This window comes from Lipotes vexillifer, unplaced genomic scaffold (assembly GCF_000442215.2).
Source record: "Lipotes vexillifer unplaced genomic scaffold, Lipotes_vexillifer_v1.1 scaffold217, whole genome shotgun sequence".
NCBI lineage: Eukaryota > Metazoa > Chordata > Mammalia > Artiodactyla > Lipotidae > Lipotes > Lipotes vexillifer.
In genome coordinates, this window is record NW_006788200.1 from 99,795 (window position 1) to 114,586 (window position 14,792).

At 44.6% G+C, this 14,792-nt stretch overlaps 1 protein-coding gene across 1 annotated transcript in view; it reads right to left on the reverse strand.

The window, feature by feature from the left end:
- The window catches only part of ACSL6 (acyl-CoA synthetase long chain family member 6), a 61,803-nt gene extending 57,522 nt beyond the window's left edge, over positions 1-4,281 (reverse strand). The window contains exon 1 of the mRNA XM_007461320.1: positions 4,179-4,281. Coding sequence (XP_007461382.1) covers positions 4,179-4,227 — 49 coding nt within the window. The 5' untranslated portion in view covers positions 4,228-4,281. The remainder of the gene's footprint in view (positions 1-4,178) is intronic.
- Between the last annotated feature and the right edge of the window lie 10,511 nt (positions 4,282-14,792).

Here is a 14,792-nt window from a genome sequence, read left to right on the forward strand (position 1 = left end):
CCCTACCCACTTTCTGCACGTCAGAATCCTGCACCTCCTTTGAGGAAGGCTTAGCTCAAGGTGTTATAACTTTAGCTAACATTCAGTGAGCCCTTTCCTATGTGCCAGCCCCTGCTCTTTGCTCTTTACACCTGTCTTCTCTTTAAACCCTCCCCGTCCAAGGACTGCTCCTTTGTCTGTGCCCACTGACTTAGCCTGCTGGAGGGGCTCAGGCCCTGCCTGACCCTGCCTGATCCTCCGGGTCCCTTCTTGGCCTGGAGTCTGAGCATGTGGTCTGACTCACAGCTCTCAGGAGTTGCTTCACCACTGAACCTCCTTGTGTCTTTGTGCTGCATCTATTAAATGGGGATAACAGCACCACAATGTTGTGGGTAAGATTAAAGGAAAGCTTGGGGAACTGTAGAACATGGTGCTGGACACGTGATGGGTGCTGAGGGCAATAGCAGTCAAGTCAGCATGTTTGCAACAACACTTCCCCCATGAAAACACTGCTCCCCCCCAAAAGTACTTCATTCAACGAATATCTGAGTGCCTACTACGTGCCAGGCACTGGCTAGTTACACACTGCAGCTTCTGTTACATCAACGCCTGTAACTTCGGCCTCTTTTTGCAAACTCCTCATGCTCACTTATCCTGCATGTTGTGTGTGGGGGACAGTCCTGGGTCCCATCTGGGGCTGTAGCTGAGCCAAGTTCGGCCTTCTGAAGGTCAACCCAAGAGCCCCTGTAATCACAAGGGACAAAAAACCATCCAGAGAGCAGAATGGCTGGGTTCTGCCACCCCCTGGTGTCAGTGTGCTCTCACTGGGAGCACCCCTGTATCCTACTACGGGCCGGGGAGGGAGAGAAGGCACTGAGGTACGAATTCTCCCACACAGTTCTGCACCATGTGCAAATCCAGGCCTTCTCTTGTGAGGAGTGCCCTCAGATGTGCTGCCTGGTGCCCCATCATCTGTCAGGGCCCTGGCTGCCTTCTTGGGCCCCCTGGGATGGCCCCAGACCTCACACCAGTCCTCCACCCTAATGGGAGCAGGGGTGTGGGGAGAATCTGATGGGGCTGGGCTGAGCTAGGCTGTGCAAGTCTGCACCTGCCCTGGATACCTACAGCCAGGTTGCTGCCACACCAATCTCTGCCACGAGGGCCAGGCCCCATTCCCCCAAGGGTCACAGCTAGGGCCTCCTACCTTTCCCTTCCTGGAACCCAGCCTCAACTGGGCCATCCTTGGGCCACAGTTATTCTCATCCATAACATCACAACAGCCTCCCACTGCTCTCCCAGCCTCCACCCTCCTCCTTCTGGCTCAGCCTGGCCACTGCAGCTAAATCGAGGGCTCCTCTGCCCCCCTAAATAAAACCCTTTTCTCTAGAATCCCCTCCCATCCAGACTCCATCCCGACTCCATCCCCTCCTACAAGCTAGGCTCCTCAGGCACAAGACCCTAAAGACCCACCTCCCACCACAATTCTTCCTGCACACTTTTGCTGGCCTAATTTTCTCTACCTGGGGTTTGGCCTACCCGACTCTGACAAAACACCCCTCCCTATATGCTGCAAAAGCCCACTCAAACCGATGGTTGGGTATATGGTTGCACAGACTGGACAATGTAGAAGGACACAGGGCTGCATCAGCCTAGAAATTCATCCACCAGGAGGGGAGCCTCTTTCTACTTTGTACAAGGGTGCCATATAGGCAGGTAGAAGTGCCAATCCATTGCTCCCATCGTCCTCTGAGAGCTCACAGCACTGAGACCATGTTTTCCTGGGCAAGGCACAGCATCTGACTCACCACACTGGATCTATTTTGTTTCCTTGTTTATTACTCAACACACAGGTGGGATCTGGGCTGGCCTCAGTGGGGAACAGGACAAATACAGCCCTAGCTCTCCTAAGGCTCAGAGCACATGGTTGCTTCCCCCATATAATCAGTTCCTCCCCTCTACCCTTCCCTTGTCTCCCTAGGCCTGGATTGGGTGGCAAACGGCACATAACTCTACAAAGAGTAATATCACTTCAGGGGGCCTCTCCTATTTCTAACTGAGCCAGAGAGATCTGGCAGCTGCCATGGGACCCTGGCGATTACAAGGCAGAATGTGTTCTCAGTGTTAGCCTAGGTGTCCTCTCTGCCCTCAAAGAAAGGCTGGGGTCCAGGCAAAGTCCCAAGCAAGGTGGACATGATCTGGGAATGCCACAATGTGTCTGAAGTGGGTACCACACACCAGCCTAGTGTCTCACTCTTACACCAAGTATGGCATCTTTGAGGAATTTCCTGTACCCACTGAGAAACTTCGTCTCTAGGGAAGAAGATGTCACCTGTAACAAGAGTCACGCTGCTTGACTATTCTGAGGCCCCTGAACAGTCTTTCATTGAGGCAGTTTCCCCATTCTAGGAGGCGCCTGACCGCTTTGGGAAACACTCCACGCCAAAGCAGGACAGAAGACCAGTTTGAGTTAGCATCTGCTGGATCCCACTTTCAGACAAGCATCCCGCACTGTAAAGACTTTTTTTCTCAGAGGCTGATGACTCCTGCCACATGTGGCTCTGTAGCCCCCAGGCACTTCCCTGTAGCCACAGAAGACCAAGGCTCCAGAGAGCTACCCTTGGACCCACGGCTGGCTGGGGGCCTCCTAAGGGTAGGGCAAAGGGGTCCTGGCACAGGGAAAAGGCTCTGAGACCATCATTCAAGCAATAAATGGTGGCTGTTACTATCATCATCATCATCACCATTATTTTGTTGACTCCTGCCCTTTATTCTTAACCCTAGCTCTAGCTCCAACCCTGCCTGTTGGATGAGCATATCAGGCCCAGAGTGCCCCTGCACGGCTTGTCCTCAGACACGGCAGACAGAAGGAGCTTAGGGAGCTGAGGGGATTAGGGAGGTCTCACTCTCTCCCCAGCTCAGGGGAGGTGTCCCTGTGGCCTGACTCAGGGCAATGGTGGCAGGGGGTGCCCACCACTACCTGGCCTACCAACCCTCTAGGTTCAAGCCTGATACCAGGAAGCACTTAGCAATGATGAATCAATTAAAACTCAGATCAAATCCTAATCTGTCAGATATTATCCATGTGACATTGGGCAAGTCAATTAACCTCTGAACCTCAGTAAAAAAAGAGCACCACCAACCTCCTAGGATTTGCTGTGAATATTAAATAACACAGGCAAAGTTTCAGTTAAGGATTTCAAAAGGGTCGCCTTCCTCCCCTTCTTCGGCTCAGAAAGAACCTTACTACCTCCTCTGATGATGCTGTTTGAGCATGAAATAATAATAAAACTAACATTCATAAAGCACTTGCTCTGGGTCAGGTTCAGCTTAAAGCCAGTTTAAGGTTCGAGCACTTCACATACATTATGAGACTGAATTTGCACATGGGGGTATGGGTGGGGGTGGGTAGAGACCCTTTAGTGGTATAACCTGGAGGAACCCAACACTCACAGAGGGGAGTGGCTGGGGTAGGCAGCAAAACTGGTGGATGACTGCACCCTGGGTGAGAGCCCAGGTCCTGTGTGGGGAGGGGGCAAGAGCTTTGGGCAGGGATTCAGAGGGGGTTCTCAAGGTTTCTTGAGAGGATGCAGGGGTGAGAGGCTGACTCCTGTGAGGGGGAGAGGTGGGCGCTGGCAGGGTGGGGACACAAGCCATGGACATAGCTGAGGAGCCAGGTGAACCCTGCTTTACAGAAATCGTGTACTCCGGCTGAAGGGTGGGCAGGAGGGGTTGTGAGGAGGCCCTCTCACCAGTATCAGGAAGCCCCAGGTCAGTCCCGGTCATGTCCTTGACCTGCTGTGGGACCTCGGGGTCCAACATCCTCAGGGTCTGCATCCTGGAGATGGACAAAGATGAAATGTCTGTCTCTGGACTTGGCCTTGGGGGACGAGTGGGCTCAGGGCCTAGTCTGCTCAGCGGATGGTCCTCACTATAAGGGGCGGGGGTAGTCGAGAACCGGAGGGAAGTTGTGAGGTCTCGGAGAGCAAGGCCCCTCATTTTCACTGACACAGGCACTTCCCAAACGCGGCCCGAAGCCCGCCAGAATTTGGAAGGGGGTAGACCTGGGGGGCCCAGGGTAGTCCTAAAAGGATGGCTCGGCAGCCGCGGCTGGGGGATCACCCTCCAGCCCGGGACCAAGACCCCACAGCGTGCCAGGGATGAGGATCACAGAAGAGGACGGGGAGAAGGGGGAGACTTACCCGAGAACAGCCAGAGGGAGCCCCCCGACACGAGGAAGAAGGTCAGCATGTCGGTCAGCGGTACCCAGATGGACCTGGCACGGCCTCCCCGGCCCACAGCCCCGCAGCCCCAGCAGAAGCAGCGCAGCCGCTGCCGCCGGGTATTTTTAGCCCCCGCCCCCCCCCCAACCCGGCTCCGCAGCGCCCCGCCTCCGCGCGCGGCTGCGGTGTCTTGGCGGGAGGGGGAGGGCGCCACGGGCCCGCTCTGCACCGGAGCCCTCTTCCAACCCCCTTCCAGCCCCGCCGCGGTCTAGGTCCGGGCGCTCCGCACGCTCACAACCGCGTGGGAACCGCCGAGGCCCCGGGCGGGGGAGGGGCCAGGCTGCAGAGCCGACCGGCCCTCTCCGCCCCGCCTAACGTCACGACCTGGAGTTCTGGGGAAACCGGCAGGAGAGGGCCGCACGGGCGACGAGCGCAGGAGCGCGACGCCGCGCGCACCCCACCAACGCGCGACCCTTACCCCTACCCAGCGCGATGCTGGCTTTTATGGCTGGACGGTCTCGGGTGGCACAGAGGTCGCGGTCACCTGTTCTAGAAGGCACACTTGCCGGTGATCCGGTTCCCGCTGATGCTAACGCCCCCTAGGACCCCCAGTTTGCAGACACCAGGAGCCTCTGGATGTCAGGTCTGCAAGCCAAAGAGGAGAGAGGGCGGTGAGGGTCTATTTAGGATCTGGAAAAGGGGCAGCTACGCCGGATTGTGCCCATATTCTCTGGGGATCTCAGATCTCTCTTTCTGGGAAGATTGGATCTGAGGCCACCCAAGGTCACAGGAGGCTCCATGTGGTAACAGGCTGCCACACAGGGTCACATGAAGTCACAGGAAGCCACATGGAATCACAGGTGTTCCACCAGAACACAGGCAATCCTGGTCTTCACACACAATCTTATGTGGCACATGAGGTCTCAAGAGGCCCCTAGTAGCTAAAATGAATGGCCACATAGGCAACCACGGTCACAGATCGACACACTGCTAGCTGAGCGGTTGTGTTACCAAACTGAACTCATCCCGCCTGAGGCACAGCAAAGCGAATCTACTGACACCAAGTTTTGGTGAAGGAAAGTACAGTGTTTATCGCAGTGCTCCAAGCAAGGGAGTGGAAGATAAACCTCATATACACTTCAACTTGGTCTTTGAGTTAGGATTTTTTTAAAGAACAAACAGGCTGGAATTAATTGTCTTGTGACATTTCTTCATTGTAGTTTTGAAAGTCAGGATGTCCCTGGTTTATGATGCTCTGGCCAGGTGGTCCATGGCTTGCAGTCTGTTAGCTCATCTTGCCCTGGAGAAACAACCTGAGTTTGTATATTAATGATGTTATCTCTAATAGCTTTTAGTACATTAATAATGTTATCAACAACAGCAATTTGAGTCATCTGATTCTGGTTGATTACTGTTTAGTTAGCAGAGGATTGAGGTCAGAGGGGATAAGAAAGGCGATAAAGTTTTGGGTAGAGAGATTAATCATAAACTCAGTAAAGGAACTCAGTTTTAGGGGGACTTGGCTTCAATCCTGAAACTAAGCGGGGCCCTGTGGGACTCCCAGGCACAGAGGTTTCTTTTTGTCCCCCATTTCTTGTAGGCAAGACTCCAGCCTCCGTGACCTTCCCGGAGTTCCAAAGGGCAGATTTGAACAGTTGCTAATCAAGGGAGGATCAGCCAAGAAACCACCTGAGTCAAGATTAGGAGACCTGACCATCTGAGACAGCACACACCCTAATCTTGTCAGCAACCCCACCCTTGGGAAGTATTGTCAAAACCCCTCATCAGATCGTCCTGGGTTGGGACACATAGTTTTTCGAGGCAGGAGCCCACTGCGTCCCTCTTTGCCTGGCAAAGTAACAAAGCTATCCTTTTCTACTTCACCCAAAACTCTGTCTCTCAGATTCCATTTGGCACTGGTGTACAGAGAAGTTGAGCTGTCGGCATCAATCCCCACTCCTGTTTTAACTTTCCCCCAAATCTTTGAGGGAACAGAGTGATGACTATTCTATTTCCTGCTGCTTCCTGCTGAAATGGGGCATAGTCCTGCCTCAGTTTGGGGAATGGAAACATTGCATACCAAGTTGGACATGTTTCCGAGTTCCAGGTCTTAGACCCAAGACTTATGTGATTAAATTTTAGTCCCCTGGTCCACCATTTTGGTGCAACAGCTTATAGCACATTTTTAATTTATTTTTCAAAACATCTTTATTGGAGTATAATTGCTTTACAATGGTGTGTTAGTTTCTGCTTTATAACAAAGTGAATCAGCTATACATATATCCCCATATCTCCTCCCTCTTGTGTCTCCCTCCCATCCTCCCTATCCCACCCCTCTAGGTGGTCACAAAACTCTGAGCTGATCTCCCTGTACAGCACATTTTATAATCAGATAACCAATTAGAAGAGGAGTGACAACCCAAACTTTAATAAACCTTGGAAAATAGATCTCATTCCCTGAGGAATTCAGGAGACTAAGCCTGAAAAACAGCCTGGACCTGTACTAATGGGGAGACTTGTAGCCAGGTAGCCAGTTTCCTAATTCTGTGTAAGTAGGTTTTAATTTCTGATGTGGTATTAACATATACATAACAGGAGCTATTAGCTACTACACATATGTTTCCTTTTTCTGCTAAAATCTATTCTAAAGCAATTTTATTGTCTAGTACTAGTCTGGCTAAAGAATCTAATGCCTTCTGCTGGGAGGCTAAAGCTGTCTCATTTGTTACTAATATTTCTAAAGATCAAGATTTCATAGTCACCTTGAGACCATAAGGTTGCAGTTGAGGGCTGCTAGCAGATGTTGAGAACAGCTGGTGGTGTTCTTGAGTCTGATACAGTTCAGAAAATTCAAGTCCTCAGTAATATAGGAAGAAGTCTGAAACCATGGCCACCCAGTTCTATTTGGGATGTCTGAACCACAGTTACTCTATTTTGATTTCTAAATGCAATTTTTTCCTTAATGGTTAAAGCAGATGTAATACAATGTATGTTCAACAAGCCACAGAATAGGCTGTTCCAGTTTAATTTAAATGATGTATAAGCCAGAATGACTTTCCCAGACCTCAATATGTGAAAATTTCTTTGATCATTTACCCTTTTGTTTGCAAATCTTTCGATAGATCAAAATATTTGTCCTGTGATGCCAACATGATTGCTGCCTCCCTGAATCCATCATGTCCCTCAGTGCTAGACCTCCTTTTTGTTTATATATATCTATAGCTATATCTATATAGATACCTAAATCTACTATATCTATCTATCTATCTCTATATATACATAGAGAGAGAGATATGCCTAGTTATCTAAATTGGGTAAAAACTAATCAGACACAGTGAACAAGTTCAGAGGTCTGATTATGGGGAAACATTTTATAGGATATACATTTTATCCATTACACCAAATTGTCACACAAATATTGTACATGTGCTTTTAGCAGAAGACCTAAAGCAAGCAGTGATACATGTCATGAGCAGCTATACTCTGATAACTTCACTAGAGAATATTCCTTCTATCCTGAACATTGGGGCAACAGTATGGTTAGAAGTAAAATAATAACTTTCAATTTTGATAGGAGACAAACATTTGGTAAACAGTTCAATTGAATTAGTAAGATGGGTCTTACAGACCTGGTCTAGATTCTTGGGTCAACAGTCTACCACTGCTGTCATCTTCTTCTCCTTCTCCTCTTGATGTGGGTGTCATTTGCGGTCAGTAGTCCTTTCTATAGGCCAGTCCAGTGAAGATACCCTTCTTAAGTGGAAAATCTGAATTCAAGAGTCAATTCCTTTCAGTTTTGCTGTGCAAGAGCTACTTAAGAATACCTAATAAGGGTCTTTTCATCTAGGTTAGACAGTCCTTTAACTGATGCCTTTTCCAGGATGAATAATTTCCTGGTTGCAGGCCATGGGGCATCTGATCTTCATCCAAAGATAGACTGCTGTGATAAGCTTCAGAAACAAATTTAGAGTGTCCTTTTAATAATTCAATTAAACTTTACAATAATGTAGTATAATAACAAGGAGTTATCTGGGAAGTGAGTCTTAGGCAGTAAATACAGTTCTCAACTAACAAAGCTAGAATTTAATATCCATTGGAACATAATCTTTTTCTCTCTAAAATTACCCTCATTTCAACCAAATATAGCCAAATTAAGACTAATTTGTTGGGCTTCCCTGGTGGCGCACTGGTTAAGAATCTGCCTGCCAGTGCAGAGGACACAGGTTCATGCCCCGGTCCTGGAAGATCCCACATGCTGCGGAGCAACTAAGCCCGTGCGCCACAACTACTGAGCCTGCGCTCTAGAGCCCACAAGCCACAACTACTGAGCCTGCGTGCTGCAACTACTGAAGCCTGCGCCCCTAGAGCCCGTGCTCCTACAACCAGAGAAGCCATCGCAATGAGAAGCCCGCACACCACAATGAAGAGTAGCCCCCGCTCGCCCGCTGCAACTAGAGAAAGCCTGTGTGCAGCAACGAAGACCCAACACAGCCCCAAAAAATAATAAAGAAATAAATTAAAGAAATAGAAAAAAAATTTTTTTAAAAGACTAATTTGTTTGCAAAATAAGTCTGGTTTTAGTAAACTTGGCCTGATTATTTACAAAAAGTGTAATTGATCATATAGGCTCTTTTAAATCAGCTGTGCTGGAACTTTTCATAAGGAATATCAGATTGAACTTTTTAAAAGGACTCTCAAGGCCAGGAAAGCCACTCCAGCCAAGGGCTTATCACAGATTCTGCTTGCGATATCTATAGATTTGGGTGAATTCTTCTCTTCTCGAGGCCCCCCAAATACCTTGAGATTCTTGCACCTGTCAGGAGGTGATCTTCCTTATTCACCTGATAAGGCTGCTGGAAACCTAAGGTTTACAATTTCTGGAGGGATCAGGTAGAGAGAAAAGATAAATATTTCAGTTCTCCTTATGAAGGTGTAATTTATCAAGCTGCTGGAAGTCATAATTAGCTTAAGGGGAAAGCTTTACTTATATCTGGAGAACACAGATTAAAGTCAGTAATATTTCAGATAAAAACCATTTTATAAAACCATATTCTCCAGTTCACTCAGTCCTATGTAATGAATCCTTCATCAGGATTCGTTTTTCTTACCCAGTTCAGTGGCATAATCTGCAAGATATCAGAAACCTGTACTTTCTATGAATCTTCTTGAAGATGAGGCAGTTTTTGCAAAAGCATTATAGTACAATAATAACTCTATAAATGACAAAAAACTTCAAAAGGCATCATTAAAGATCTTATTACAATGCAACTGACAAAGAAACTTGGTTACTGCTATGACAGACAACATTGTAAGATAATAACTAGAATTACGACTGATAGCGTTTTATTATGGCATACCAGATTTTTTAGGAATTCCATAAAATTTCTAACATATCTATATTAACAATATTTACCCATACAGTATAACCTGAGAATGTTTATCACTCTTTGACAATGCTTCCCATGTAATTTAAAATACCAAATAATCCTAGTTAGTTTAATATCTCTCTCTGAGGTACTTCAGGGGCCCTTTAGAAAACTCAAAGTTAGCTAGAGGTCAAATGAACTTTAAGTAGAATTTGACCTTTGGGAAATTTGTCAAAAATATCAAAAAGTTTCAAAACACTTGGTCAAATAGGGTCATAGGTCACTGGGAAACAGTACTTACTCACTTAACCAAACTGAGAATAAAAGATATCAAAAGCAGGGCTTCCCTGGTGGCTCAGTGGTTGAAAGTCTGCCTGCTGATGGAGGGGACATGGGTTCGTGCCCCGGTCTGGGAAGATCCCACATGCTGCGGAGCGGCTGGGCCCGTGAGCCATGGCCGCTGAGCCTGCACGTCCGGAGACTGTGCTCCACAACGGGAGAGGCCACAACAGTGAGAGGCCCATGTACCGCAAAAAAAAAAAAAAAAAATTTGAAGTTTCATTAAGTCCCATTTCTCTATTTTTGTTTTTATTTCCATTACCTTAGGAGGTGGATCAAAAAATATCTTGCTGTGATTTATGTCAAAGAGTGTTCTTCCTATGTTTTCCTCTAAGAGTTTTATAGTGCCCGGTCTTACATGTAGGTCTCTAATCCATTTTGAGTTTATTTTTCTGTATGGTGTTAGAGAGTGTTCTAATTTCATTCTTTTACATGTAGCTGTCCAGTTTTCCCAGCACCACTTATTGAAGAGACTGTCTCTTCTCCATTGTATATCTTTGCCTCCTTTGTCATAGACTAGTTGACCATAGATGCGTGGGTTTATCTCTGGGCTTTCTCTCCTGTTCCATTGATCTATATTTCTGTTTTTGTGCCAGTACCATATTGTCTTGATTACTGTAGCTTTGTAGTATAGTCTGAAGTCAGGGAGCCTGATTCCTCCAGCTCCATTTTTTTCCCCCAAGACTGCTTTGGCTATTTGGGGTCTTCTGTGTCTCCATACAAATTTTAAGATTTTTTTGTTCTAGTTCTGTAAAAAATGCCATTGGTAATTTGATAGGGATTGCATTGAACCTGTAGATTGCTTTGGATAGTATAGTCATTTTCACAATATTGATTCTTCCAATCCAAGAACATGGTATATCTCTCCACCTGATGGTATCATCTTTAATTTCTTTCATCAGTGTCTTATAGTTTTCTGCATACAGGTCTTTTGTCTCCCTAGGTAGCTTTATTCCTAGGTATTTTATTCTTTTTGTTGCAGTGGTAAATGGGAGTGTTTCCTTAATTTCTCTTTCAGATTTTTCATCATTACTGTATAGGAATTCAAGAGATTTCTCTGCATTAATTTTGTATCCTGCAACTTTACCAAATTCATTGATTAGCTCTAGTAGTTTTCTGGTGGCATCTTTAGGATCCTCTATGTATAGTATCTTGTCATCTGCAAACAGTGACAGTTTTACTTCTTCTTTTCTGATTTGTATTCCTTTTATTTCTTTTTCTTTTCTGATTGCCATGGCTAGGACTTCCAAAATTATGTTGAATAATAGTGGTGAGAGTGGACATCCTTGTCTTGTTCCTGATCTTAGAGGAAGTGCCTTCAGTTTTGCACCATTGAGAATGATGTTTGCTGTGGGTATGTCATATATGGCCTTTATTATGTTGAGGTAAGTTTCCTCTATGCCCACTTTCTGTAGGGTTTTTATCATAAATGGGTGTTGAATTTTGTCAAAAGCTTTTTCTGCGTCTATTGAGATGATCATATGTTTTTTTGTTTTTTTTGTGTTTTGGTACATGGGCCTCTCACTGTTGTGGCCTCTCCCGTTGTGGAGCACAGGCTTTGGATGCGCAGGCTCAATGGCCATGGCTCATGGGCCCAGCTGCTCCCCTGCATGTGAGATCTTCCCGGACCGGGGAACGAACCTGTGTCCCCTGCATTGGCAGGCGGACTCTCAACCACTGTGCCACCAGGGAAGCCCGATCATATGGTTTTTAATTCTTCAATTTGTTAATATGGTGTATCACATTGATTGATTTGCATATATTGAAGAATCCTTACATCACTGGGATAAATCCCACTTGATCATGGTGTGTGATCATGGTGTGTTGTTGGATTCTGTTTGCTAGTATTTTGTTGAGGATTTTTGCATCTATATTCAATCAGTGATATTGGTCTGTAATTTTCTTTTTTTGTAGTATCTTTGTCTGGTTTTGGTATCAGGGTGATGGTGGCCTCATAGCATGAATTTGGGAGTGTTCCTTCCTCTGCAACTTTTTGGAAGAGTTTGAGAAGGATGGGTGTTAGCTCTTCTCTAAATGTTTGATAGAATTCACCTGTGAAGCTATCTGGTCCTGGGCTTTTGTTTGTTGGAAGATTTTTAATCACAGTTTCAATTTCAGTACTTATGATTGGTCTGTTCATATTTTCTATTTCTTCCTGGTTCAGTCTTGGAAGGTTATACCTTTCTAAGAATTTGCCCATTTCTTCCAGGTTTTCCATTTTATTGGCATAGAATTGCTTGTAGTACTCTTAGGATGCTTTGTATTTCTGCAGTGTCCGTTGTAACTTCTCCTTTTTCATTTCTAATTTTATTGATTTGAGTCCTCTCCCTCTTTTTCTTGATGAGTCTGGCTAATATTTATCAATTTTGTTTATCTTCTCAAGTAACCAGCTTTTAGTTTTATTGATCTTTGCTATTGTATTCTTTGTTTCTATTTTATTTATTTCTGTTCTGATCTTTATGATTTCTTTCCTTGTGCTAACTTTGGGTTTTGTTTGTTCTTTCTCTAGTTCCTTTAGGTGTAAGGTTAGATTGTTTATTTGAGTTTTTTCTTGTTTCTTGGGGTAGGCTTGTATAGCTATAAACTTCCCTCTTAGAACTGCTTATGCTGCATCCCATAGGTTTTGGATCGTCGTGTTTTCATGGTCATCTGTCTCTAGGTATTTTTTGATTTCCTCTTTGATTTCTTCAGTGATATCTTGGTTATTTAGTAACGTATTGTTTACCCTCCATGTGTTTGTGTTTTTTATGTTTTTTTCCCTGTGATTCATTTCTAATCTCATAGCGTTGTGGTCAGAAAAGTTGCTTGATATGATTTCAATTTTCTTATATTTACTGAGGCTTGATTTGTGACCCAAGATGTCATCTATCCTGGAGAATGATCCATGCGCACTTGAGAAGCAAGTGTAATCTGCTGTTTTTGGATGGAATATCCTATAAATATCAATTAAATTTATATGGTCTATTGTGTCATTTAAAGCTTTTGTTTTCTTTTTAATTTTCTGTTTGGATGATCTGTCCACTGCTGTAAGTGAGGTGTTAAAGTCCCCCACTATTATTGTGTTACTGTCAACTTCCTCTTTTAGAGCTGTTAGCAGTTGACTTATGTATTAAGGTGCTCCTGTGTTGGGTGCATAAGCATTTATAATTGTTATATCTTCTTCTTGGATTGATCCCTTGATCATTACATAGTGTCTTTCATTGTCTCTTGTAACATTCTTTATTTTAAAGTCTATTTTATCTGATATGAGTATTGCTACTCCAGCTTTCTTTTGATTTCCATGCATGGAATATCTTTTTCCATCCCCCCACTTTCAGTCTGTATGTGTCCCTAGGTCTGAAGTGGGTCTGTTGTAGACAGCATATATATATATGGGTCTTGTTTTTGTAACCATTGAGCAAGCCTGTGTCTTTTGGTTGGAGCATTTAATCCATTCAAGTTTAAGGTAATTATCGATATGTATGTTCCTATTACCATTTTCTTAATTGTTTTGGGTTTGCTTTTGCAGGTTCTTTTCTTCTCTTGTGTTTCCTGCCTAAAGAAGTTCCTTTTGCATTTGTTGTAGAGCTGGTTTGGTGGTGCTGAATTCTCTTAGCTTTTGCTTGTCTGTAAAGCTTTTGACTTCTCCATCGAATCTGAATGAGATCCTTGCTGGGTAGAGTAATCTTGGTTGTAGGTTCTTCCCTTTCATCACTTTAAGTATATCATGCCACTCCCTTCTGGCTTGTAGAGTTTCTGCTGAGAAATCAGCTGTTAACCTTATGGGAGTTCCCTTGTATGTTATTTGTCATTTTTCCCTTGCTGCTTTCAATAATTTTTCTTTGTCTTTAATTTTTGCCAATTTGATTACTATGTGTCTCGGCGTGTTTCTCCTTGGGTTTATCCTGTATGGGACTCTCTGCGCTTCCTGGACTTGGGTGGCTATTTCCTTTCCCATGTTAGGGAAGTTTTCGACTATAATCTCTTCAAATATTTTCTCGGGTCCTTTCTCTCTCTCTTCTCCTTCTGGGACCCCTATAATGCAAATGTTGTTGCGTTTAATGTTGTCCCAGAGGTCTCTTAGGCTGTCTTCATTTCTTTTCATTCTTTTTTCTTTATTCTGTTCCACAGCAGTGAATTCCACCATTCTGTCTTCCAGGTCACTTATCCGTTCTTCTGCCTCAGTTATTCTGCTATTGATTCCTTCTAGTGTAGTTTTCATTTCAGTTATTGTATTGTTCATCTCTGTTTGTTTGTTCTTTAATTCTTCTAGATCTTTGTTAAGCATTTCTTGCATCTTCTCGATCTTTGCCTCCACTCTTTTTCTGAGGTCCTGGATCATCTTCACTATCATTCTTCTGAATTCTTTTTCTGGAAGATTGCCTATCTCCATTTCCTTTAGTTGCTTTCCTGGGGTTTTATCTTGTTCCTTCATCTGGTACATAGCCCTCGGCCTTTTCATCTTGTTTATCTTTCTGTGTATGGTTTTTGTTCCACAGGCTGCAGGATTATAGTTCTTGCTTCTGCTGTCTGCCCTCTGGTGGATGAGGCTATCTAAGAGGCTTGTGTAAGTTTCCTGATGGGAGGGACTTGAATTCCTTTCTAAAGACTTTTTTTTTCCTCTTGCAAATCTTCTACAACTTTCTATATCTATATTAATTTGTCCCTTATTTTCTCTCCTATTTAGAAATAACCAGATTTCAGACAAAATTATTTTCCCTTAACAAGATGCCTTTCCATTCCTCATACCTTCTTTTTCCTTGCATACAAAGATGTTTTCCTTATTAATTTTCAGTTTTAATTACATATATAATTAGAATTCTCAACTCTTAAAAACCTTAATTTCTAGCGAAAAGTAAGAAGTAAGCAATTATGAACTGTCTTACGTTAGCATTCTGTAGATTGGCCA